Below are 27,872 nucleotides of genomic sequence, written 5' to 3' on the forward strand. Positions count from 1 at the left end.
ACTTGAATGTTTAGATAATTAAGGTGCACTCATGTCTTTTTAAAGCTAATTCCTGAATTCTGTTATTGTTTTGTTTTTTTTTTTTCATTTTGAAATGTTGTTCTCTCACTTATCTCTTAAAGAATCTTTATGTTTGTTTTGAAGTTTCTGTTTCTGTTCATATGGTGTAGAAGCTTAGGTGTGTGAGTGCTACTGCCCAAGTGCATGTGTACTCATGTGAAGAGAGCAAAGGACATGGGGTGTCCTGCTCTATCACTCTTTTAGCTGTAATATACATATACATATGCATATACATATATATACATATACATATATACACATATACATACACATATATACACATATACATATACATATACATATATATACTATATATGTATATATTTGGTGTATTACTTTGAATACTCTAGAGTAACAGAACTTAAAGAATGGATCTCTCTGTGTTCATAGAAAAGAGGTTTATTTATTAGAATGACTTATAGGCTAATCCAAAATTGGCTGCTTATGGACAGAAGGTTCAAGAATCCAGTAGTTGTTCAGTTCACAAAGCTGGATTTTGTCAGGAGCCTGCCCATCACCAGTTCTCTCTGGAAGGCAGTGATTGGTGGTGGTGGTGGTGGTGGGGTTCAGTAAAGAACTGATTGCTTTGCCTCTTTGTTCTTTTCTAATGGGCCCCATGGCTGATCAACAGAGATTTTTTTTTTAACTTCTTGTGGCCTAGAGAAAGTCAGGCTTGCAGAAACAACACTCACCCTGAAAAGAGGCTCAAATATTTATTGCTGAAAGAAAAAGGAAGATCCTTTCCTACTATTGTTCCTAGTTGTTCCACTTTCTTAGGATCATAGATCACATGGTTTTCCAATTATCTTTACATTCCAAAGTTCTTAGCAAGTTTAAGACACTACCTTGAATCATAAATTAAATAAAGAGTTACAGCAGAAATGTTTACATGTGTTCCCACTAGGACTAGTACCTAAATGAACATTTATCATCTATCTTATAGATACGCAAGTTCATTATACGTTTAAAGCAATACTTTTTATAAGTCAATACAGCTTTGTGTCTCACTAGTTTTGAAGTTTTGTGTAGGTGAATCAGTCAATATTTTATTTTCTGTCATTGCACTTACAATTAATTGTCCTTTCCCAGTTTATGAACTTTAGTTATCAGATCCATGCCCTTTATAAAGGCTTCCAGGAGAAAGTGTGGCCCAGATTAAGGGTGGATCTCCCCACCTCACGGGATCTGGATTAAAGATATGTCTTCATAGATCCAAATTAGAAGTAGATCTTTCCACTTCAAATTATTTAATTAAGTAAAAATCCCTCACAGGTGTGCCCAGCCATTTTGGAGGGATAATTCAGATGTAGTGGAGTTGACAACCAAAATAGCCATCACAGTTGGAAATAAATACAAATTATCAACCTGAATCATACTTCCTAGAGACAAGGTCTCTCATTGTTTCCGGAGTGGTCCTTTTGTCTCTGTCCCTCACAGCACTTGGGTTATAAGTGTGAACAACCATTCCCAGCTATTGTGGATGCCAGGGATTCAAATTTTAGGTCTTCCTACTTGAGCAAGCAGCCCTAGCCACTGAGCCATCTCCCCGCTGCATGGGTTACAGTTGTGACCAATGCTGTTCTGCCACTAGCTCTGACGGACCTTCTGTGTTCTGAGCCATTGTAACTTGTGGTTTTTCATCTGCAGGAGGGCTAGGCTTCTCTTAGCATTCAGAATTAAACTATTAGAGTTGAATGTTTTAACTCCACACAACTACTGTATAAGTTACTTCAAAAAAAAAAAAAAAGCCACATACATGATTTTGCTTTCTGAAAAATTTTGTTTCCCTTTCTATGTTCCTGACTCCCCATTTCCTCTTATTTATGTTCCCTCTTTGTATCATTTCTGACTCCTCTTCAAATGCCTTCAAGCAGCAGAGACCTCTATCCCCTTAGCCAATCCCATGCAGCCTCAACCATGGCAGGGGGTCCCCCAGTTAGCAACTATAACAGTCCCTGGAGCTCAGGAAGAACTCTTGGTTTTGAATGCGTAATTAAAAAGGAAAGATCAATCAATCAAAAATGGATGGTAGGTGACTTCTCAAGATAAGGAAAGTTAGGATCCTAACTGTGAGGATCTCACAGGTACAAACTACCTCTAAACCCATCCAAGTTCAGGCAACAGACATGAGCAGCCCTTTGCATGCTAGCCATATCCCAATGGTCTAAAACATAAGTAAAATATACTTGTCTCAAGTAACCAATACAGCCCACATTCCCAGAATCGAACTAAAGGCCTTTTAAAAATGACCCTAAGCTGCACTTTCTCATACACAAATATGAGTATTTTATAAATATTTTCATGTAGATTTGTATCCCTCCTGGTTTTATGTATTCTCTTCCTCTTGCTATGAAAGTTCATTTACAGCACCACACTGTTAAATAATTCTACTTCTAGAGAAATATACTCAATTGGGTTAATCAACTCTACTGGATGAGGCCTAAGCAGGAGAAACAGATAAAAATTAGAGACACAATATAATATGCTAGGTGCTATACCATCCTGGTGATATAGTTCTATGATCATTTAAAATGCTAGGATTGGTGTCAGAACCAAGATAGAACCCAGGACTGCCAACCACATCTCCCACACTCTTTTCTTTGCACTACAACAGCTTTCTGAGGCAATTCCAAGGATTTGCCACTCAGCAAGGAGTTGCTGGATCCCTAGCTCTGTTCTCAGACACCAGGCAAGCCACAAGTGTGATGAAGCTCTCTGACTTCCAATGAAAGATCTCTCGGCCTGAGGAAATAAACTCTTCCTTGGCAGTGCTAGGTCACAAGGACAGTGCAATGATGGAACTCCTAGTGAACGTATCTGGGGGGAAGGACTTGGCCTGGGAGGATTAGAGCAAAGTCAAATGTGCAGTGTTTCAGTGTATGTATGTATGTATGTATGTATGTATGTATGTATGTATGTATGTGTTGGGTTTTTTTTTCGAGACAGGGTTTCTCGAACTCAGAAATTCGCCTGCCTTTGCCTCCTAAGTGCTGGGATTAAAGGCATGTGCCACCACACCGGGCTTTAGTGTATTTATTCCAGAAAGTGCTGTGGCTGATTGTAACTAATATAAACCAACCAGCAGCCTCCATCTTGGGGTCTCTATTCTGGTGGAAGGAAATAAACCAGCAGGCACTTTTCCCTCGGATCCTCTCATCCCAGCTGCCATGTCTAGGGATGATCCTCAGACTTCCAATTAGCTAATAAGGAAATCTGTCACAGGCTTGCCCAGAGGCTAGCAGAATCTACATAATCCCTCACAGGGTCTCCTAGAAGTGTCTACTGGATAATTCTAGATCCTGCCAAGTTGACACTATTAACCATCACAAGAGGCCAGTCAGACTTCATATAGGGGTGCCGTAAAACAAACAAAAACTGCAGTTGTGATATTTAAAGCCAGAGTCAGAACACACTCAGTCAGGCAGGGAGCAACCAAACCAACAAACATGAAGAGGAACCTACAAAAACATTTCACTAGGGTTTTTCAACACTCAGCAATTATCTGGGAAAAATGGTCACTCTGAGCCAGCCTTCCCAGACTGACTGTACCAGACTTCTGCAAAGGAACAGAATGTTCCAGAGAAATCCACCTACTGAAAAGGGATTTATTAGACTTCAGGAAGGTACAGGAAGTGTTTCAGGTAGTCCAACAATGGCCGCCTCATACTGGAGACTGAGTCTAGTAGTCATTTAGAAGCTGGGTGTCCCTGCAGGTCCAATCTAGCACTGGAGGCTGGTTTTCAACCTTCATGAGAATCCTGTGGAAGTGGGCTCTAACACAGATGAAGGATATAGATGAACTTGACGGAGAATGAGAGAACAGCAGCTCTGTCTTCCATGACCAGAAGGTGCCACCCACGTTTAGGGTGTCTTCTAGCTTTAAGAAACCCTAACAAGAGCACCCAGCAGCTTGTGGTTTAGTTGATTCCAGACGCATTCAAACTGACAACCAAGGTTTGCATAACAAATGCATACGGACCAGGTTAAAGATTCATCACACTACTGGACGGGAAAAGAAAAATGTGAGTAGACCATAAGGAGCTAACTTCAATGCTGACAAAGGGTAATAAGACACATTAGGTGCATTCAATGGAGTGCTGTGCCACAATGAAGAATGATGAGGTACTTTTGTGGCCTGCGAGTATTCTCACAACTTCATAAGAAAATAAAGAAAACACAGTAAGCTTTAGTATTGTTACCCCAAATAATGGCTTTATGTGTCCCTTACCATGAATACCCTAAGAATTACCTTTAAGTAGGAATATTATAAAACAGTTAATTCATATACATTTAAATTATAAAACTATAAAACTTCAACTATACTTGTACAAAGTATATATGAGTATAAAGTACAAAACCATATTTGTGTACAAAGTAGTACACACTTAAATCATTAACACTCATTTGGTAATATGAAACCCAAAGGATCCAGGAAGAAATGTGACTAAAGCATGTCTGCAGGTATACTGAGACAAGAGCAATGGCTCAGTCCTACAGTCTCAGTACTTGGGAGGTTAGAGGTGCAATATTGTAAATTCATGGCCATCTGGACACTGCCTCACACAAAGACACAAAGAGTAATGACATTATTAAATCTGATTAAGAGAATTATGATGAACTGCTTTAAAACAAAAGGAACATAATGTTGCTATTACATTAAATATTTAATAATTTTATTTAAGTTACAATATTTAATAATTTTTACATTATAATAATCACAAATGTTTCTTCAATCACTTAAACAAGTCTAATTACTTAAATAGTTTATACTCATCACTTAAGGTCCCACATCCCTCCATTTCAGTGCTGCCATGGAAGTACAATTCTCAACAGATATAATCCACACACGACTGTGACTTCAACATAGACATAAAAGCCATCTCTAAAAGCAATAGCACCTAGTCTCTAATGAAAGTGTTCACTGTATGGACAGCTACTCAATGGATCATCGATAGGAGACAAATTTTGTAAACACTGTTAATGCTGGAGTGCAAATTCACACAAACACTTCTCCATGAAACATGTCTTCAAAAAAATTAAGTCTTAGCTAACTTAAAGTTGCAAGGATTTTTTTTAAATAAAATTGACATCTTAAATGTTTGGTGTTTAGATGATTCTCTCTCAACTTCCCCCACATTATCAAAAAAAAAACATTTGATGAACCTTAAAATTTCTTTATGCTTAATATTTCATGCTTATAGGGGGTATTTGAGCCCTCAAATAAAAAGGCTTATTTTTATAAGTCTAACTGTAACAATTCTGATTTTTTTTTTATTGGCATAATCCTTTTATTATCTAAAAACTTTAATTTTTAACTCTGGAAAATTCTGTTTAGAAAGTCAATAGCGGGTGATGTTTCTAAAAGGTTCCAAATACACTTTCTTAATATCTGAGTCAAAATTCTAGCTTCAGTATGGATACCATACAAGCACTTCTTGAAGCTGTCATTGAATGTCATAGTTACAAATCATGTTAGGAAAAGGGTTGTTTTTATTTATTTATTTTGCTTTGGCCCATTTAGTTTCCTTTCTACTTGAAAATTATTGCCTTCTGGTCACTATTCCTTTTGAAGTACTAGGAGATACAATGAAGGCTACTGGCTATTTCATCATCACTGCCTGCTGTTGTCTGACGATAACGCTTTCCCGGGCCAGCAAGCTCTAAAGCAAATACTGGTTTTCCTCCTGCAGTTCACCCTTGTCTACTGAATCAGTCACCCAACTTTCTTGAAGGATTTTAAACTTTTTCTTAAGCGTTCTTCTGAATATTTTAAAGTCAGGAACTCGTCTCTGGTCTTCCCCAATGATTACGTGAGACACCCCTTCAGATAAGCAGGAAACCACCTTTGCTCCTCGAAACCGCAGCTCAAGGGCTGTAATGCCTAATCTCGTGGCTTCAATTCTGGAACTCAAGTCATTAATAACAGCATACAAGTCCAAATAAATGGTGTAATGTCGAAACATACTGAGAGGAGAGTGATCCCAGGAATAACGACATTCTAAGTCAGCAATCACAGGGGCCATTTCTTCAGGAGTCTGCTGCTCACTGTGTTTAATTCCTAAAAATACTTCTTTCAGTTGATCCAAATCTGTGTCAACAAAATAGCTATCGCCATAGCAGTCATATTCACGGGCAAAATGCTGCTTTGTCGACGGGCACATGTGAATCATAAAGCGAGGCTGCCACGGCACGCATGTTTTTGTTTTAAAACACTCTAAAAGCCACTCGGGCTTGACAACATCATGTTTATCTGAAGAAATAATGTTTTTCACTCTAACGTTCTCAGAACCTGCAATCACACAGTATGTATCTGGGCCTGGATTCTGTACTATATAACCACCGAATTCTGCAATTCTGCTCTCTAGGTCAGACTTTGGATAACCATCCAATCCACTCATAACACAGAACTCAACATCTTCAAATACATTAGAGACTTTGTTTACATTAGAAAGGTTGGGTGCTTTTAAGTGTTCAATGATTCCAACAGTTTTCTTCGTCTTGGAGATGGGTTTTCGCCTTTTTTCTCTAGGTTCATCATCATCACCTACGTGAAGGTGTTTTGTGGCAAGCTTCCCAGATGCTTTCCCCCTCAGCTGCTCCAAGTCACCCAGTGTCATACATTCATGCCACTCTTTGTCGTCTCTGATCTTCTCGATGCGTGGGAAGCGCAGGGTGGAGCCAGTCTTGTACATGTCACTGGGGACGATCTCAGCCGCCTTGATCTGAACGATGACAGAGTTCTGAGGCTCGATGTACACTTCCGGCTTCTCTGTACCACACAGAATGTTACTTGGTGGAGACTTTTTATGAAAAGGCTTCCAGTATTTTGCCAATTTCAAGCCCAGGTCATAGAGTTCTTTCATGGTGTAACCTGACCCAACACGGCACAAAGTGTGGAATACAGATGGCCTGTCACCAGGAGGTGGTGTCTCTGCCACTGCACACAAAAAATGAGACATCATGCCACCTCGTGAACCTTTACCCCAGTAGCCCCCCACAATTAGGACATCTAACTCATCCATTAGTCCACTGACGTACTCTGGTTTAATCTTTAGCCACCCTTCACCTCTTTTGTCTGGCTTGTAAATGGACAGAGGGTGTTTCACCATGATCCCCTCTTCTCTCTTGTCTATGGCATCATTTAATGCATCCACTACTTCCTTCTTTGTATGAGCCTGAGTTTTCTGCACTATTTCTATTCGACCCTGTATGGGTGTGAACGTGCTACTAAGGATATCATACCTCTTCCTAAGCGTCTCACGTCCTAGCTTCTTATTATTAACCATCAGCACATCAAAAACACAGTAACATGTCTGTAGGTCAGAATCTTCGACCATCCTTTTGATATCAAACTTGACCCCCTTCTGCATGAAAGTCTGTGTCGTTGGATTGTAGGCCATCATCTCACCGTCAAGGATGCACGCCTGCACATCTGTCCCAAACGCATTGTGAATAAATGGGGTGAGAGAGCCTTCCTGTGGAGATTCCCCAAACTGATCGGTGTAGTTGTAACCATTTCTGGAGAAGTACCGGTACAGCGCTCCATCTTTGTGCATCTGCATGCGCTCACCATCGAGCTTAGTTTCAATGTAGAAACTCTGCTGCTTCATGTCCTTCTCCACACGTTCCACATCTGCTACAGCAGCTAGCATTGGCTTAAAGGCAGAAAACAAAGTAATAGAGATGTCGCTAAGCCCTACAGAGGGGTCATGTAGCTGCCGACAGACCTTTTCCAGATCTGTGGTGACGTTGTGCAACTCAATCGCATCATGGTGGAAAATGGAGAATATCGTTTGCTGACTGACACCAAGCTTTAAGTCTTTGATAATCATTCGAATCAGCCACTTTTGCTCCAGTGCTGAACTCTGGGATATTAACTGAAGAAGGCTCTTTTTCACTAGGTCTTTTCTTTTGCCAGAGTTATTGCTGGCAACTAAGTCTAAGAATTCATTTACCTGATGTATGGTTAAGCTTCCTTTCTGTAAGCACCTTGGCTTCAAAACAAAGTATGCAATCATCGCGAAGTCCCCGGCATCCGTGCGAGCTCCACTGGGGGTTCGGTAATTCAGAAGCTTCTGAGCATCCTTGCCTTCTCGTGGTAAATTCAGCAATTCAATGTAGAGCTTAGCCAGCATGGTTTCTTTGATTCCATAAGCCATCCTCTCTCTTTCTAACTGAGGGAGAATGAGTCTCATTGCTGGGTAAAAAGAGTCTGTAACGTCCTTTCTGTTCTTATGAAGGGCGTCATGAAACTTTCTCCAAGAATCCAAAAACTCCTTGAAATGCCTGATTTTTTCTGCACGGTCTTTACCTTTCTGTATTCGTTCTAATGTGGAACATAAGTCTGCAAAGGGGACATGAGCTGCAACAGTTTGTGACGTTTGTGAGGAAGCCATCGAAGCGACAACAAATCCTCTGGTTTTAACTGATAAAGCAAAAAGGAGAGTAGCTTTAAGTGGTAGTTGCAATTGATAAATATTTAAAACAATGTGCTTGTAGAGGTGACTTAGATCATAATAACTACTAAGTTTACTTAATAACAACAGGTCAGTGCGATAAACAGATACACGTGTAGCTGCTTTTCTTCTCATCCTGACCAGCACTTCCTATCAAGTCTCAGCTTCATTTCCTATGCCTATCAATTTATCTTACATGCTAACATTCAATGGTATTCTAGCTACTGACTATTTAGCACAGAATACAAAAGTATTATTTTTAGTAATGGAAGTCAAATCCGTTGTGGCAAATTTTATTTCTAGGTTTCCAAGTAAAGTCTGTTTATGTTTCTTGCTTCTTGGATACTATACAGCAGCTAAGACAAACTAATTGCCATCAATGATTCTAACAAATCACTTGCTCAACGAACTGGAAACCCGATTTCTTGGGCATTCTGAAATCTGAACCACAGTGGACAAAAACAAACGACAGCTATCCTTCTCTTCCAGTCCAAGAAAGTTTATGCCTACATTTACCTTCATTCCTTCACTGACAGCTGTGACAAATCCCGCTGTCACTCAAACCTCAACTGGAAATCATCTCCCAAAACAGCATCATTTTTACCTACTTTTATCACAGATACACAAATATTAATTAATTAACTAATTTTTGGTTTTTCGAGACAGTTTCTCTGTGTAGCCATGGCTGTCCTGGAACTCACTCTATAGACCAGACCAGCCTCCAACTCAGAAATCTGCCTGCCTCTGCATTCCAGGTGCTGGGATTAAAGGAATGTGCCACCACTGCACATTTATAATTTATAATTTTTGTTCATATCTTTCTGCCTGCTATTTCCCAAATATTCAGTGACTACATATGAGCCAGACAGTATGTTATAGTCAATAAGTGTGCTTCTGCTTTATGACAGCATATATACTGTAAAGAACAAAAGGCACAAAGAAATCAAATGATGATAACACCGTGCTTTACCAAAAATAAAATCAAAATCCCAACCCTATTAATCACTGCCTTTTCACCAAAGGCCTCAGAAATCAAGGAAATGATTGAATAGGACTTAGAATGTTCCCTAACATGTGTTAGCACAAGCGTGAAATTTTTTGAAGCTTTAAATATCCCTACATGTTCTACAGGAACATGTCAGTTACTCTAATGCAGCTTAAACTATATTTAATAGTCAAACAAGTATTCTAAAAATGATTTTAAGTAAAATGAATGCTCCAGGGAAAACAATCAATGCTTTATTATGTGACTTCAGACAACAGTATCTGGCCAGGCAGTGGAGATTATGGAGTTCCTCACACTCTACTTCCTTACTCCACAAAGAAAGGTCTCACATCAAGTGGCAATTTGTGCTTCCAGTGATGAATATCATATAGTTCACACTTGTTTGTGGAACTAATTATTAAATGCTTTATGGAGAGGGAGGGAGGGGATCAGGGCTGGGCTGGTTAAATAGACATCAGCAAACATAGTTCAGCCTGCTCTGGAAACGATTCACAGCATCAGCAGCTTATGGAGGACAAAACAAACATCACTTCTCAGTCTTATTTTCCACAGAGGAAACACAACTAAATCAGCAGGTCAGATCAAGATAAGCCCAGCTGGGACTGCATCTTCTGACATCTGTAACTACAATTTGGGTTAGCTGCTTCCCTTGTTGAAGCTGGTTTGCATAACTGACTGCACCAGACACCTGGTTCCTTCACGTGGGTCCATGGTGGTGCATAATACTACAGTTATCATTTCTGTACATCGCATGTAAGATGACCTGTATTAAGAAATTCTTTCTGGATGTCCCGATACGGGTGCACTTCTATAGGTATATCTTCGGAGAATACATATAGTCTCGAACTTTTTCTCAACGAACTGGAGCAAACGATTCAAGTTGCGTTTATAATAATAGTGTGCTTTAGGCAATGGTGTGAATACACGTGCATCTTAAAGCAACTAGAAACACAGAAAACCAAGAATTCAAATTGCTATAAAACACACACATTTTGTTCAACGCCAACTGAAGGAGTTAATTACTTGAATTTCTGCTGTTTTACCTTCTCTCCGTTTTTATACTATTATTTTATTATTATTATTGCACTCTGAAGTTTGATATTATGCTTTCCATTCGCAATAAAACAAGTTCGTTGGCAGGCTTCAGTTGCTGAAGTTCGAACGCACTCTTAAACATTTTAACTCGTGGTAAAGTCGATGACCGCAGGCTTTGGAAGGTGCCTCCATACCTGTTGCGTTAGTGCTTTGCTTACCTAAGCAGCCTGTGAACCCCAACACTGCCGAATGTAGGAGGAGCGCGCAGGTCCCAGGTAGCTGGGCGGCAGTGTGCGGATACAACTAATCATCAGGACACGACTTCTTCACCCGGTGGCTGCCACCTGAAATCAGTCCCCAGCGAGCCGGCTGCACCGCGGACAGCGGGTGGTGACGTTGCGCCTGAGGCGCGGGGACCAAGAACCTCCCTGCCTCCCCCAGCCCACCACACCACCAGCGGACCAGAGGTCGCCCCGCCTCACTCCGACCGGAAGCTGCGGCCACCAGAAGCCGGTTCGGGGTTTCCGCCAGCTGCTTGCCGCGCAGGCGCAGTGGGAACAGGCGAGCCTGGCAGCATTTAAAGGCGCAGGCGAGACAGGGGCGGGGCCGGGGCGGGGCCGGGGCGGCGGCTCAGAGCGCCTGCGCAGCGCGCCTCCACTGGCTCGGCCTGTAGCGATGGGCGTTCCGTCCCTCGCCGCTGGATGTCCTCGTTGAGCCGAACTTGAGGAACTTGGAGCCTGGGTGGCTGCCCGGACATGGCTAGTTGTGAAACCTTCCAGGACAGAAGAGAATCCTCCCTCCTAAAAAGTCTAAGGCTCCAGAAAAAGACTTGCAAAATTAATTCAGGTCCTGTGTTCTTGGTAGCTTTTACACTGTGCAGAAATAATACATAATAATGAAATAATACATAATAATAATTATATAGTTATTATGTATTACATAGTAATATATAATTCATGGCGCAGAAACATACTTACATGGACTAAAGGCTTCTCAATGGTGCTCTGTGATTTGGAATAAAGCTAGCTGATAATGAGTCACCCAATAACTATACTAGATACTCCAGACAGAAGTATAAACGTATGTCCATCTCAGGAACGCTTACTTTCCACTGTCAATCGTGGCTCTGACCTGCCCTACTCCACCAGTAAGAATTCAGAAATTATGGGCAAAGCATAGGGAACAGTTTCTTTGAAGGTGAACCTTTGCAGTACTGGTGAGACACTATTGCTTTGAGGGATTATCTAATGTGTTTACAGCGCATTTCACAAGGCCGACAGTTCAGGGCTAGTTTAAAGTAGAGCCAGATCCTTCAGCTCCGTGGGGCCAATTATTTTCTCTGTGGTTTCCCTTAAGTTTCACGATCGTTTCCCTGTGGCGTTGCAAAGCCACACGTTTCTGTACAGGAGCATCAGCGGTGCTGGTACAGCTTGTACAACTCTTACACATCCCTGCCTGATTCAACTGCTCCTGAGCTCCGACGTCAGGCACAGCTCTGCTTTACTGATATGAGAACCGCAAAGTATGAGCCGAGAAAAGCTAGAAGTTAATTCAAAACTCTCGCTCTAATGTGTGTATGTGTGTGTTTTTTTAGCTGCATGGTTAATGAAGAACCAAATTTGTTTTATCCTCAGTGAATGGAAAAAACAGTAAAAAAAGGAAGGGCATAACTACCTGAACGTTAGGCATGGTGGAAGAGAAAGTTTAGTGCAGATCAAAGAAAGACCATAGTCAAGAGCAGGCACACTTGGGAGAGGAGGGGAGTAGAGGAGAGGAGAGGAGAGGAGAGAAGAGAGACTCCTCCCTCTCCGGGAGGTGCTCAGGCGGCAGCTGACCGGAAACGTGGAGAAGTATCTTGCCCCTCCGGGCTACCGTAGCGCGAGGGCGGAGCCCAGTGTCCTGCGCATGCCCAGAGGGGTGCCCAGGTTGGCTTCGCGCTCCCGGGAGGAAGCGGGAGAACAGGTTATGTGGGGGCCGGCGGGGGCATTTGCCAGGGACACCGCGCGCGAGCCGGAAGTGGAGGCTGCGCCAGCCGCGCCGCCGCAGGAGCTCCGGGCTAGACGGTGGCGACGGCGGCCCCTCGGCGGGAGGAGGACGATGAGGAGCGGCGGGGGCGGCGCGGGGCCTCGCTGCTGCGCGGAGCCGGGTTCCGAGCCCGCGGCCGACTGCGCAGCCCGCCCGCGAGCCTGAGTGAGTGCGGCGGGGACGCGGGCGGGCGGGCGGCCTCCTCACCCCGCAGCTGCCGTGTCTCCTCCCGGCACAGCCGGCCAGCAAACCCCGGGCTTGGGTCGGAGCTCGGACTGGGCGCGTTTGTCTGGAACAGGTGCAGACCTGCTAACCTCGCAGCTGCGGGCGACGGGGCCATAAAATCAAGAGAGTTGTCGCACACTTGAAGTCCCTGGGCCAGGAATGGACTTTGTTTGTTTGTTTGTTTGTTTGTTGAACCTTTGGTGTGAAGCGAGAATGCATCGGGGAGTGTGCTTGGCTGAGCTGTCAACCTAAAGTAAACCTTCAGCGCTTCTGCACTTGTGGACCAGGCAGCGGGAACCAAGTGGCACACTGGCTTTAAGTTTGAACGTTTGGGTTTTGTTTTGTCCATCTGCCCTGTCTTCTGGCACGAATTGGTCCTTATGGGTGTGTGCGTGCTTAGACATGTTCTTCTCTAAAGCACTGGTTTATCTCACTGAGAATTAATGATTGGCTGTGCAGAGTTCTGTCTACCAAAGACTGGCCTCAGTTGAGCTGTGATTGAGTTGGACTTGCTCTGTACCTTCAGCCTTGCTACGCGTTGAAATTGTACGGTAGAGTAGCATAAGGTCACTGCTGTCAGGGAACTCCCAGCGTATATAAGCAGGCTCATCACCCCCTTAGTAAATACTGCCACATGAGTCGGCCCAGACTACAGGATGGAACTGGTGACACTGGGGACAAGGTCTGAGGAAAGCTTGCTGGAGGACCTGTAGTCTGAGCTGGGCCACCACAGAAAAAATAAAGCTCCACTCTAACTTGAGTCACTGCTGTGATTTAACTGGGATTTGCGGTGCATACTGAGACTTGCTTTGCTGTGATAGATAATAAAATGCTTGAATTTTGACTCAGAAGTGGCATTTTATCACCACATCCTGGAAGTAGTTATTAGAAAGGCCCGGCAAGCTGAAGGCTAGCCGACTTCTACGTGTACAGCCACAGGTAGCACTTGGCCTGCTGCCTTTCGCCGGAACGTTGGAGGCTCTCCCAGACACAGTTCAGGAACTCAGGCGCTTACTGGGCTGTCAGTCTTTGTTTCTCTAGTTCATTCATCCTCCCAAGATTCCAGTTTCTAATAATTGTTGATCTGCCTCAGGAAAACCCGAGGCCCCTAAAACACCCACTTTAGATCTAGGGCAAGCCCCAGTTCTTATAATTAAGATGCTTGGTGAGTGGCAGGCTTCCTAATACCTTATTACAGTACATGCCACTTAGTCTTACAAGTCTTAGATCATAAAGCAATGTGTATTCCTAACAGTTGCTTGCTAGAGGTGCAGTGTTTTCCACAGCAAGAGCAACCTACATTCAGTGAGCCTGGGAGCTCAAGGACTCGTGTAAAGTCCGCTTAATAGAAGAAAATAAACACCAGCTTATGGTAACATCTAAAACGTCCTGTTTGCAGTGGCCTGTCGCTCTCCAGTCTAACATGTAAGGTGTCCTGTTTACAGTGGCCTGTCGCTCTCCAGTCTAACATGTAACATGTCCTGTTTGCAGTAGCATGTCACTCTATAGTCTAACATGAGTGTTTACATTTTCTGGCCTGAGTTTCTTTTTGATGTTTACCATTTTCTTAATTACAGATCTTTATGATCACAGAACAAATTGTCATTGACTTCCCTGGTGGCAGTCATTTGTCATCCAAATTTTTGCCTAAGATGGCTGCCTTTGCACAGCCTTTGGGGTTTCAAGAGGGAAAACACAGAGATGTTACTAACTTCTACCTGGTGTAGTTTAAAAATGTCCCCTTCACAGGTTCCCATGCACTCTGGACCCTCCAGCCATCTTCCCAGGCAGATCCTGTCCATCTGTCCCCTGGGACTATTAAGACACACTTACTCATTATTGATGGCATGTGGGGTACCATCAGGGAGATGGCTAGCTCCTTCTGCGGTGTCTCCAGCACACCAAGAACTTTTCAGCTGTGCGTCTGGCAAAGTGTCAGACCTTCCTCCCCAGTGCTTAGCAGCAAAGGAGAAAAGGTGATGTGAGAATGGAGTTCTGTGTTCAATGAAATGTGGTTGGAATGTGAATTCCCTGTGGAGTGATTAATGAGCATCTTGAGGTTGTCCCCTTGTGATGTGGTTATCAACAGTGACCTGTGCTCTCTTTACAGTCTACAGGCAACTCAGCTTTGCAATTCACAGAGGGAGTTTTCAGAGATCTCTTGATGTTGGTAGAGTCAGTTAACAAATGCAAACTGCACCTTTTCCACTTTAAAATGGATTAAGTAGAGAGTAATTTTATTTGTGGGATAGTTTTGAACTTTATAAACTTGACTGTGGTAAAGAAATAGGTCTGTCAAGTTTCCTATCTAGTTGATACCACATTGACAGTTAAAATCTATATACTCCTCTATCTGAGCTTAAGTTACTCATATAATTGTTACTCTTTAGGGTGAAATGTTACTGGATAAAGAATCTCACAGAACTTAACTGCTCTAATTTCCTTTCTGCTGGCCTTGCCAAGTATGTATTTAGATTATCCCGAATCCTCTATGTTTCTATGGATAATTGTGCTAGGTGGTTATAAATAAGTGGTACAGACAGCTGCTTAATGGAAACTGAAGAATCCCAGCCCTGCAGTTGGCTTTGTCCTGTTTTAAAATATTTGCTCAAATTTTCCTTGATATATTTTGTGATAGACAGGTAGTAAAAGTTTGAGTTGTTTTGCTGTATTATGGATGATTGTGGTCTTTCATTTCCTTACTCTGCCCTGTAATTGCATGAATTTGTGTTAGGCAGGTGTGGTCATAAGTGTATGTCTGCCATCCAAACAGCTCAAAAGTTGTTTGAGGTGTACTCAGCAGATCATGAGCCATACAACAGAGAAACAGTGGCACATTGATCATTGTTCAGCTTACAAGTTTTAAGCAGCAGGATTCAGAGTGGCATCATATGGCATTGTCCTGGGTCGTTAAGTGGTGTAACAGTAAGATGTGTTAGCGTCTAATAATCACTGCTTAGAGACAGCTGGGAAGCTACCTGCTCTAATAGTATTTTTATTAGGGGTTTTCTGGCCATCTACCTTCCAAATAAGAGACACAGAAACCTGGTATTTTTATTTACAAGCTGAAAACCTAGACTGGACAGGTTCTGAGCTTTTCAAACTTAATCCCAGCCATAGGCCACTTGTTACTTGTTGCTGAAGTCTCGCCCAGCTTGCTCTATTCCATGTGTCCTCAGGGTGAGCTTCTCTCAGCCACATGCTCATTGTCCATCTTGCCTAATGGCAACCTTTTCCTCCTTCTGACTTCTCTTTCCTTCTCCCTCATGGTCTCTCTCTGAGACCTCTCACTGGATCCTAGGTCCTGCCTTTCTGTCTTCTCTAGACAGTCATAGCCTTTTATTAACCAGTCAGGGATTATTGAGGATCATTCTTTACAGCACATTGGTTAACACTTGCCTCAAGTCTGGGTTGCAGTCTGCCTTCTGAGTACACAAAGCACAAGGCTAACCCTAATAACTTGTGGTAATCTCCAGTGGGTCAGGTGGATTCTAAAAGGTAAGCTTAACTTTGATACTGAACTCTTTTTGAAGCACCAGTTTATAAGATAGTTAAATGTTTTGTTTCTTATTTTATGTGTACATGTGTGCACCCATGAGATTATGTTTACTTTATGTGTGCAGGAACCTGTAGAGGCCAGAAGAGGAATTGGATCCCCTAGGACTAGAGTAGTTTGGAGCTACCATGTGGGTGTTAGGAGTTGAATGAACAGTATAACCACTGAGCCAGCCCCTAGGTATATTTTCTTAGAAATAACACCATTTCTTAGAAATAACACCATTTGTATCTTTCAAGGACATACATCAGTTAGGTAGCACATTGGCAATGAGGTCAGATGAGCATGGCCAGTATGCTTAGTATATTATGTTAGCTTTCCTTATACCTCACTAAAGCACCTTAAATAAGGGACAGAGATTGCATGGCAGTAGCAGAAGCCCTGGTGGCAGGGGTAGGCTATGTAGTAGCTTCTTCTGTGGCACTCACCAGAAAGCACAGAGCTTCTTGGGGCAGAAGTCATGCTGAACTGTAACTTTCAGGGCCCACACCTAGTAGGCCTACATCCACCAGCCAAGCCCCAGGTCCAGAGGTCTCCTAAAACAATGCCACCATCTGGGAGCAAGTGCTGAAACCGGTGAGGCTGTGGGAACATTGCACAGCTAAATCATAGCTGAATGTGCCCATCTTAGACTTAAAGACAGGAAGCATCCAGAGCACTGGAGATGCTGAAGACAGGTACGTGGCTTGAAGGAACTCACCAAGGGGCTACTGTTATCGTTTGGTGCGTCCTGCTCACAAGTGTCTCCGGAACAGTTCTCTTACAAGAAAACAATCCTATCTACCTAGGCTTTGCATTATAATATATTCCACGTGTTTTGTTTCCTGAGAAGTGCTTACTAACAGCAGTGCCGTATGTACCCCAGAATGCTCTACATAAAGCAGGAGTTACTGTAATTGCTGTTTTCTCCTTCTCACACAAGTCATGCATATTACAGCTGGATGTATGCCCTTGATTGTGTCATGTATGGTTGGTGGCATTGATGATGTAATGCACAAATCCTAGTATACCATACTTTTTTGAGCATAGTTAATATGATGTGTAAGTTTTCAGGCATCAGGTATTGGAGAACAGAGATGGAAAAAGTATAGAACAGACATGATGTGTAAGTTCTCAGTGAGGCATCAGGTATTGGAGAACAGAGATGGAAAAAGTATAGAACAGACATGCCGGTAAGGACGAATTCATTCTGGAGTGGGCTACATTCTTGAGAATGAAACCACTTAGGGGGAAACAGAACAGAAGTGCTTGCTTCTGTCCTTGTAATAACAATACCTGAGAAAATTAGTGTTAAAAGACAGAGAAATCTTGTGGCTCATGGTTATATAAGTTCACTCTGCTCCTTGTTTTTGTCCATACAGGGCAATATGCTGTGGAAGGGCCTGACTAATAAAGAAGACTGTGTCCTCGTAATGTCCTAACTTCCTTGTAGCAGGCCCACTTTCTGAAGCCCCGTGTCATTCCAAGGGATGTTGGAGACAGCCACATCCAGACTGTATTAGCAGTAAGTGAGCAGACATTCGATGAAGCCTGATAGTGAGGAAAGAGTCTGAGGCTAGTGGACATTGGAGTTGTTGACAGTGGTTGGCACTTTAATCAACTGGATATGATGGCCAGTGAGGTTTGTTCTTGAGTCTTAAGAGCTCACTCAGATTCCCAGGAGTTTCATGGAATTCGCCTGCCCTTATTTGTTTCCAGGGAAATAAGCCTGAAGGTTAAATAAGTCCACATAGTGATGCTTTTCAGAGGCACGTGATGCTGTCAGATCATGTCTGACAACATGGCGAGGATAGCATTGAGAGAGATGTGATCAGGTATTCCCTTAGACCCAGGCTGACATCACACAGCAACGATGTACAAGAATGGGGTGGAAGAAGTCAGTGCTTAATGTTGTGTTCTTCATAAACAGGTCTAGTGCTTCCAGTGGACAACCTCCACTGTGGTGAAAATCCCAACTGTGAGCAAACCATCACGTCTGAATGCATTCCAGCGTGCAAAATAACTCGACAAATGCTGATTCTTTGCTGGTGGTACCTCATAAATGTTTTGCCTTGCTGCATACATACTTTGAGGAACAGTTGCTGACCTCAGTCATTTTGCATGAGAGTCTTGGGTTAGCTGGGTGTTTTAGACTCAGCAGACCTAAATACTACACAAGGCATGAGCCAAGCTCTGCATTATTCAGTGGTGTTGACTAGAAAGCCATGTTGGCACCAAGTGTATCTTTCCCATTGGTAGCTCAGGTATAGTGGAAAGATGACATTACCTGAGAGGGAGTAGGTCCCATACAGTGTGGCTGTTCCCTGTCTTGTTAGAAGTCCATGGTGTAGGATCCAGCGTCCAGCAGAGGACTGGCTATTCCATTTTGGTAATCAAGGCATCCAGCTCAGAGAAGCCCTCACTTAAACTTGGCTTGTCTGTAGCCCTTCACTGTCCTTATAACCAGGAAAGACCTCATTAATAGGATGCTTTTCTCAGCTAGTCACAGTGCTCCATAGAAGCTCAGCTAGTAGCCTGCCCTTCTGGTTTCCAGGGAAATAAGCCTGAAGGTTAAGTGGTAAACAAGGAGCTCAGGTTAACTCTGTATCTGATTAACAGTAGAAGCAGAGCACTCATCTGATGCTGACCTAGCTCTATGCAGTGACTCGGTCCTGTCAGCGTTTGTTTCCATTTTCAGAGCACCTGGGCTTTATGTGTTGATAGTGCATCTCAATGGAAGCTCAGAGTAACTGGTTAATGGCAGTTTCACCAAATTTAGAAGACAACAAACCGTTTTTGAAATTACATTCACATGTTGTAGTTCCTTTAAGAATATCTTTTAAGGTGAATGGTGGAATAAGGCAGAGAGATTGCCAATAGGCTGTGTCATGTGGCCCAGTCTGTCAGTACAATGGAAACATCCATTCATGCTCATTCTGTTAATCTGCTCAAAAAAACACAAAACCGTTCTCTTTGTGTTCTTCAAAATGGCACATAGTTATTCTTGCACTGTGATGTAACTGCCCATTGTAATTATGTCTATCATATTTTATTATCATAAGTATGTTATCTTCTAAGGTGACTTCTGAGGAAGGTTTTATGGAGGAAAGTTTATTACTATTAACCAGTTATACACTCAGACAGATTGCCTAAGACCCAGTGCTCAGAATAGGCCATAGCAAACTGATGATTTTAAAACATTACTGATTATTGGTAGGCATTTTAGTCTTGAGGGCATAGCCATGAGGGATACAGTATTTAGACAAGAGAAGGGGCTCAGGGCAGTAGTAGTTGAGGATCGTAACTGTAGAGTAGCTTAATCAGTTGTAAATATGGGTTTGAGCTTCACAGTGTGCTTCTTCTGTATGTTGGCCTTTCTGTTTCCCCTTACAAGTTTCTCTCTTTAATAAGAACTTTGACTCGAAAAGTTAGTCATCTTGTTGCTAATTATTCAGTTGCAAGCACACTTTTTATAGTCACATGTTTCTAGATTTTTATTGTCTTACACGTACCAAGTAAATTCTTATATTAACAATTAGCTTCAGCCAAACACAGAAAACTGTAGAGCCAAAATATACATTATGAGGCAAATGGAATTATCATATCTATGGCATTATAAGTGTTTTTATCCATTTTATTGCTAACCAGTCTTATGTAGGAATTATTTTAAATCTCATTTTATTGAGGAGGATATTCAGACAAGAACCAGGAGACAAATCAGGAGGTACTCAGTAGGACTGAGTAGGACAGTAGGGTTTCAGTAGGGTTGCTTTTTCCTACTAAGGTAGAGTAGAATTAAGTGACAGATTGGGAGTTTATTCAACAGGCATAAGGGCAGTAGGTTGCAGCGTGCTTTTGCCTAGTGGATCCCTAGAATGAGCCTTGAGTCTTTTATTGTTGGCCACTTATCAATGACAACTCTATCAGATGGGTAGGTGGCTATTTTATTTAAAAAAATATCAGTAAGGATTTTGACTTTTTCAAACTGAAATCTTAAATGGTATCTTACCAAATTTTGCAGTACTCTAATGTGCATGTGTGTCATTCCAAACCTTTAAAACAAGTTTGGGTCTAGTTAAATCTGTTGCCATCACTGTTTCTGTTATTTTGCAGAGCTGGGGTCAAGTCCCAGGCTTTACATGTGCTAGCCGATGGTTTATCATTGACCTGTATGTGCTTCCTGCACATATTGTGTATTTCACGTAAAGTTGAAACCAATGACCTAAGCTCACATGACCGTGTGTCATCACATGTGTCATCAGTCACATGGCCATGTGTCTTCAGACTCCACTGCTGCATGTGAGCTGTTGACAGGAGACAGGAGAGCATAAAATAACCAAGCCACCCAGTATACTGGTCTATTGTGTGGGCTTTGTACTGTACCCTGTGGGTCCACTTTGGCCAAGCCAGATTTAATAACTACTGTGCTTGGGTTTTTTTTTTTTTTTTTTTTTTTTAAGTTTGTTTTTATTTGACCTTCAATGCTTCCTTTCCTGTAATAAAGCTTGCTACAACTGGATGGCAGTGTTTATTTCTGGGAATCTAAGAAAAAGGATTATGCTGTTGTTTCATGTTCAAAATGATTCATTTGGATAAAATTCAAGCTTGAGGACTAAGAGGGTGGGAGGAGTTGAGTTGCCTAACATGCCTGGCTGGGTTTAGCTCCCAGCACCATATATAACTGAACACTAAGGTAGAAGCCTGTAATCCTACACTGGAGATGTAGAGGCTGGAGGAGCAGAAGTTCAAGACCATTCTTGACAGTATGAAGCAATAATAAAAACTCACCTATGAAATAACTGATTCTTTAGACCAATCTATAAGTTTATTTTTGGCAATAAGTCATTAAATACCCTTGATAGCTTATTAGCACTTTAAAAGCATTTAAGGAAACTTAAAAATTGTCTCGGGTTCTTTTTTGTTTATGATAATATGCATAAACTTTATCTCTGAGATACAGTCTAAGTGGCCAGAACTGGCCTCAAACTCAAGTCCCTCCTCATCTCTAGGGAGCTCACCTGGGAAACTTTAATACGAAACTGCCTTCTGGCAGAGTGTAACCTTCACTTCTGGTCGTCAGTTGTTACTGCCCTCTGGTGGGGTGTCATCTTCACTTATGATCATTACTGTTTCAGGGCTCTGTATTACTGTTGTGTCTAGCACATCTTCTTGTGTCCACTCTCTCTGGTTCTCAGGGTCTGTGTGCATTCATGACAACTTGACTTTGTTAGCACCAGCTCTTTTGCTGACCCATGACTGACCTCACAGAGGAGCATAGAAGCATGTTATGCGCTGCAGTGAACTTCTTACAGCACTCGCAGTCGGATGTATTTTCAGTCTGATATCGAGATTAAGGTTTTTCTGGAAGTAATACAATATTAGAGTAAGTTACCTTGGATTGTTTTGGTAGGTTAAAATCTGTTAGTCCTCTCTTTATAAGTATAGTTTGCCCAGGACAAGTATGTGGCTCTTAACCATCCATATTCCATGAACTTGTGATCCTGTTTCTGGCTGTTACTAGGTTTTTTGTATCACAGTGAATGTAGATTTTTTTTTTTTTTTTTTTTTTTTTTTTTTAAGAAAGGGGTTTGAAAGAAGGGAGGGTAGGAGGGACTCCAAGAAGCATGCTGCCTCCTGACTTCTTATAGAACTAGGACGGCAGCCAGAGAGCCAAGCCTCCATTTCCTCCTGTGTGAAGCTGGGAATGGCATTTAAGCTTTGTTTGTTGTTGTTTTGTTTTGTCAAATGACTGAGAATACATGAATGAAAACCTGAAGCAGGTAAGCACCATTTCATAGTGGATGGGTTTGGTGAGCGTGGTTCGTGACCACAAGTTGGGAAGGTGTAGAATGGGGCTGAGGGAGTTGTGACCACCCAGAGTGAGGCAGCTTCTAGAGTACCGAGTGCCTTTCATGACAGACCTTACCTTGAAGTAGAGGTGCTTGCTGAGTCACTGGTTCTCTCTGTGTCTTCTAGGGTACCTACGTGGAGCTACCATGGAAAAGTCCTGGATGCTGTGGAGCTTCATTGAAAGATGGCTACTGGCCTTGGCGTCCTGGTCTTGGGCTCTCTGCCGTATCTCTCTGTTACCTTTGATAGTGACTTTTCATCTGTATGGAGGCATTGTCTTACTTTTGTTAATATTCGTGTCAATTGCAGGTATCTTATATAAATTCCAAGATGTCTTGCTGTACTTTCCAGAACAGCCATCTTCTTCCCGCCTTTATGTTCCCATGCCCACGGGTATTCCCCATGAAAACATTTTCATCAGAACCAAAGATGGAGTGCGCCTGAATCTGATCTTGGTGAGATACACTGGAGACAATTCCCCCTATTGCCCAACCATAATTTATTTTCATGGAAATGCCGGCAACATAGGCCACAGGTTACCAAACGCACTGCTTATGCTGGTGAACCTCAAAGTGAATCTCGTGCTTGTTGATTACCGGGGCTATGGGAAAAGTGAAGGAGAAGCCAGTGAAGAAGGACTGTATTTGGATTCTGAAGCTGTGCTAGACTATGTGATGACAAGACCTGACCTCGATAAAACAAAGGTTTTCCTTTTTGGCCGCTCCCTGGGAGGAGCAGTGGCCATTCACTTGGCCTCTGAGAATTCTCACAGGATTTCAGCCATCATGGTGGAGAACACATTCCTAAGTATACCACACATGGCCAGCACTCTATTTTCATTCTTCCCAATGCGTTACCTTCCTTTATGGTGCTATAAAAATAAGTTTCTGTCCTACAGAAAGATCTCCCAGTGCAGGATGCCTTCTCTCTTCATCTCTGGCCTCTCTGACCAGTTGATTCCACCTGTGATGATGAAACAGCTCTACGAGCTCTCCCCATCCCGGACTAAGAGATTAGCCATTTTCCCAGATGGGACGCACAACGACACATGGCAGTGCCAAGGCTACTTCACTGCACTAGAACAGTTTATCAAGGAAGTGATCAAGAGTCATTCTCCCGAAGACATGACAAAAACATCATCCAATGTCACCATCATCTGATGCCATCCTCTTGATGGATGCCTTGGGTTTCAGTGTGTGGAGATTGATGTCTTTTCTGGGTGTGTGTTCGTACTGGTCTGCACAGTGACTGAGCTTTGAAAGGCCTCAGCACTCCATTCTGATGATCCTGTAACTTCCCAAATTTTCAAACTGGGCTTCTTAAGAGTGCTTGATATTCTCATCAGAACTCCAGCCTAGTGAAATACCCTTAACTTTAGTTTAACACGCTGGTTTGATAGATGTCATCCAAAAGTTTCTTGCTGGTTAAGTGGTATAATCTCAGTTGTACTCAGATGGAGATACAAACAAGAAACCTTCAGGTGTCTGTCTTTCCTTTAGTGAATATTGGGACAATCACGGTAAGCAAGCAAGTGCTACTGCGTTTTCACCTTAAACATTAAGATGAAGTGCATGGTGGTGTTTTATTCTTGACTTATGCAATGCGATATTTTTAATGTAAATAACACTGGTCACATGCCAATGTATATGGTTTCCTGGGTTATATCTATTTTTATGTAAACTCTATTTTGTTTCAGTGAGGAGTGAGTGTGAGGCCTGTGGTCAGATTCCATGTTCTGCTGCTACTGAGATCCGGCTTTTTCCTAATAATAAACAGGACCTTTTTCCAATATAGATGTACTGTGTTTTTGTTAGGAGCTGTCTGGATTGTGGCTAGTGGGATAGGAGGTTTGCATCTTGCTGCAGCTTTCTTTGTATATTGAACTTTTTAACATTTGTGATTTTGGTTGCAAACGAAATTTTAGCCTCTGTCAGTTTGTGAATCTTCAGCTAAACAATAACAGCCACAGCAAAGGATAGAACTAGCCGACGGTTGAGTGAGGATAACTCAACACGTGTGCACACTGCCTTATGCAATGCTTTCATCTGAGTGAAGTCCCAGTACCTAGGATGTGCCTGACCTGACAGAGGCAAGCATCATTTATTGAACTTTTTGGAAGTAAATTTCAGAATGAAAGAAAAACAAAAAAGCAAATAATCAAGTATGGCTTAATATTCCAGTTCTGTGTAATGGGCTATATAAAGTCTTAGGAAAATTTGTCAGTTTTTTTCCCCAGCCTGTTACACATGTAGCAATTAAGGAGCTGTAGGTGGGAAGTTGTGTGCCCTTTAAGCCTGGAAGCATTTAGAAACATCCAGTCAGGAAGTGGAACCTGCCAAGTCCTTTCCCACAGTCCTCACCAGGTAGATGTGCTTGAGCCCTTGCACATTAGGTCATCTCCAACCCAGGATTGTAGCTAGCTTAGCTGTGTTTGTTGACCTTCCACAAGCAGCTAGAGCACAGTAGTGGTGAGCCAGTAGTCTTGACCTTAATTTACAACGTTCCACGGACACAGGGCTAGAAGTACTTTTGCCAGGTAGCATTCTTAGCCTTCATTTTATGCCAATGTTTAGAAAACAATGATGTATAGTAAGTATAATTTCTAAAGAATAATGCTTTTCTATAAATTATTAATTGTAAAGAGTCTTGTTTTTTAAAGAGTTGGTAACTCATCGTGGAGGGTGTATTTTGTATGTGTAAACTCACCACAGTTAAAGGCTGCTTTTCATCCTGTCAGTCTTTGCTGTGTAGAATGACTATCTGAATACTCATCTGCTGAAAGGGCGATATGTAGCAACAGCCAGAGTGCAGACTCGAGTGCCATGGCATACTTGGTTTTTACATTTACAGAGTACTGTGCTGAAAGGGCGATATGTAGCAACAGCCAGAGTGCAGACTCGAGTGCCATGGCATACTTGGTTTTTACATTTACAAAGTGCTGTGCTGAAAGGGCGATATGTAGCAACAGTCAGAGTGCAGACTCGAGTGCCATGGCATACTTGGTTTTTACATTTACCGAGTACTGTATTGGAGTTCTGTTTTCATTAACCCCCTGGCCTGGAGGAGTTTACCGATGTATTGTATGTATCATCCACTGAAATGGAACAGTTGCTCCTTCCTTGCTCTTTTCTCTGCTGCTTTCTGTTCAGCTTTTGCTGACAGGACTTGTGGGGTGGAAGAACACCATTCAGTTGTACTACCTTGCTCTCCTAGAGAGAGTACTTCACTTCAGCAGGGACAGCTATGTTTAAGGATGTAGAACATCTCTCATTACCAGCTATGTGTTTGATAAAATTTCTCTAGATGAGTAGGGATAGAAAACAAGCTCAAGCTCAGACTTTCAGGGGCCATGATACACCCCAGCATCATTTTTAAAAACTCATTTGGTCTCTGAAACGTGACTACTGCAGGAGGCACTCCTTCACTTCAGACTCTTCATTGGTGGGAGTGGTCATGGTCTGTCAATCTCTAACTCATTGAGAAATGAGAGACACGGATAAATAATCTTAAGTTATGCAGCTACTATGAATTTAGAAATACCAAAATTAAGACAAGATAAACTTAGAAAAGTCTTAAATTCCATATTTTAAAGAATAATAGAGAGTGAGACTTAAGAAACAAAGGATCCTACAGAGAATACTGCATACTGAAAGAAGAAAGTGTTGCAGACTAAAGGAAACTAATAGGTTAGAAACCACTTGACAGCAGTTGGCGATTCCATTCTTAAATTAGATGTAGGAATACTTAATTTGTGAGGTGGATGGACAGAAAACTTCAGAACACAGTTTTAGATCAAAGCCCTAACATAAGATGACCCTTGTCAGCCTCATGTAACTGTCTTAAGGTTTTGACTATAATGGCACAGCCATTAAATTTTGCTGTAAAATTAAATGTTGCTGTAAAATGGGTCCTACAACAACTTAAGTTGGCTGGATACACTTATAGAAGGGCTAGAGACACTTACTGTTGAGACAGATGATGGTTCTGGTGACATGGCATGTGTGTCCCTGAAGTTAACACCTATGATGCTTGCTCTTCTGTTAGGTTTGGCTTGGGTGGGAGTAGACCTGGCAGAGATGATTAAAGCTCTCTTAGGTAGCTCCCACATGGGTTACCTATCAGACAGCCTGCATAGCAGATATTTACATTATAATTCATAACAGCATAATTATATTTATGAGGTAGCAACAAATAATTTTATGATTGGAGAGTCACAATAGCATGAGGGAACTGTATTAAAGGGGCACAACATTGGCAAGGTTGAGAACCATTGATCTAGGCCATCATTGACATACTTGAGCCCTCTGATATTCCCTCAAGCCCTTTTCCTATTGTGTTTGACAATTATATATTTTAAAGAGAACTACAAAGAAAAATTAGTCATAAATAACTCTTTTGGAATGTTTACTTAAACTTAGGTATTGTCATGTGACTCAGGTAAAGTTAGAATTGACACAGAATAGGGGTCTATTTTTTAGCTTGCTAGAGTAGAAAATGCAAAACTATATTCTCACTGCATATGCGCCTCCCTCCCTCCCTCTCATCGCAAGCACTGCTGCCTTGTGTGTTGGGCAGGCAGTCATCTTATTCCAGTCAACATTTGCCAATGATACAGAGGTACCTCCATTTATATTTTGTACTTTAAAAAAGTAGATTAAAGAGGACTGTATAACCCACACTTTTTGACAAAGTGCAATATAAACATATAACGGGTGTGTGTGCAACATCATTTATAACAATTTCTGTTGGTACAAGATGTACTGAAGTTCATCTTACATATAGGAGCATTCAGTATGAAGTAAGTTAGCCCAGTTTCATAATCTGAGCCATAATTTTGTTATTGCCATACTTTCTTTGAAGTAGTAATAACATTTTATAGCTCCAATGTTAATGTCCTCTTAACTGTGCGCTAACCATGGCAAGGAAACCTTTGTGGGGTTTGTGGTTGGTTTTTGGTCCAGTTCTTTTTCTTTTTCACATTTAAGGTATACTTTCTATTTTTCTGTACTGACATGCAATAAATTGATACATGAACAGCTTGATTAATGTCAGATAGTTTATATTCAATCTTTTTAAAAATTCTATCCATGTACAGTCTGTTGTAGTACATTAAGTTATCTAATAGTTCAATAAAACCATGAGTTTCACTGAAAGTAGTGAATCTTATTCTAATCGTGTGGATGAAAATGTTTGCATTTCCTTTTCCCAAGAATATGGCAGTCCTTCGTGCGTTTAATTTAGGCTGATATCAAAAACAATTTCTACATATGTACTGTTGTTGAGTTCCTAAGCCCCAAACATCTCTTCAGTCACATGGATGTTGTTGGACTGTCTCCTTGTCTTCAGACTTCACAAAGTACTTTTCTAAGAAATGTTGATAGTTGTTTTCCTCCCGCCTTGTGTTTTAGTTGATAGCTCCAGATGATTAAAATGTTCTTACAGTTAGCCATTAGAGTCTGTAACTTGCTTTCCCTAAAGAGACACTTTTGTATTTGAGTAGTGTCCACCCAAGATGGCTGGAAGTGCATGGCATGCCTTAATCATTCTAAGGACATGTCAGGATGAATCACTTCTGCAGACTGTCTTGCTGTGAGAAAATGCCTTGGAAGCCGGCGCTCCTGTCAAAGATATCCACCATGGACTCAGAAGGCTTTGGATTGTTGCTTTGAGCATTTCGTAT

At 42.0% G+C, this 27,872-nt stretch overlaps 2 protein-coding genes across 3 annotated transcripts; one reads left to right on the forward strand and one right to left on the reverse strand.

Annotated features, from left to right (window-relative positions):
- Positions 1-4,711: 4,711 nt before the first annotated feature.
- On the reverse strand, positions 4,712-11,030 carry Lig4 (DNA ligase 4). Its single transcript, XM_021219230.2, has 2 exons — positions 10,776-11,030; positions 4,712-8,485 (listed from the first exon to the last, which is right to left on the reverse strand). Exon 2 carries the CDS (start codon positions 8,454-8,456, stop codon positions 5,721-5,723), a length of 2,736 nt encoding a protein of 911 aa, XP_021074889.1. The 5' UTR covers positions 8,457-8,485; positions 10,776-11,030; the 3' UTR covers positions 4,712-5,720.
- A 1,465-nt stretch (positions 11,031-12,495) lies between these two features.
- Abhd13 (abhydrolase domain containing 13) lies at positions 12,496-26,395 on the forward strand. 2 transcript variants are annotated; one of them, XM_021219147.2, is made up of 2 exons: positions 12,496-12,747; positions 22,319-23,985. In XM_021219147.2, the coding sequence occupies exon 2, from the start codon at positions 22,339-22,341 to the stop codon at positions 23,350-23,352; it is 1,014 nt and encodes a 337-aa protein (XP_021074806.1). In that variant the 5' UTR covers positions 12,496-12,747; positions 22,319-22,338; the 3' UTR covers positions 23,353-23,985. The 2 variants fall into 2 exon arrangements, with proteins under 2 accessions (XP_021074806.1, XP_029387880.1); XM_029532020.1 differs by lacking the exon at positions 12,496-12,747 and adding an exon at positions 16,330-17,867 and having other exon boundaries at positions 22,319-26,395.
- The last annotated feature ends 1,477 nt before the right edge of the window (positions 26,396-27,872 follow it).

The sequence above is a fragment of the Mus pahari genome, chromosome 19 (genome assembly GCF_900095145.1).
Source record: "Mus pahari chromosome 19, PAHARI_EIJ_v1.1, whole genome shotgun sequence".
NCBI classification, from domain to species: Eukaryota; Metazoa; Chordata; class Mammalia; order Rodentia; family Muridae; genus Mus; species Mus pahari.

Excerpts from the sequence above, each read along its gene's own strand:
- Lig4 (XM_021219230.2), bottom strand. The coding sequence starts at position 8,456 with ATGGCTTCCTCACAAACGTCACAAACTGTTGCAGCTCATGTCCCCTTT.
- Abhd13 (XM_021219147.2), top strand. The coding sequence starts at position 22,339 with ATGGAAAAGTCCTGGATGCTGTGGAGCTTCATTGAAAGATGGCTACTG.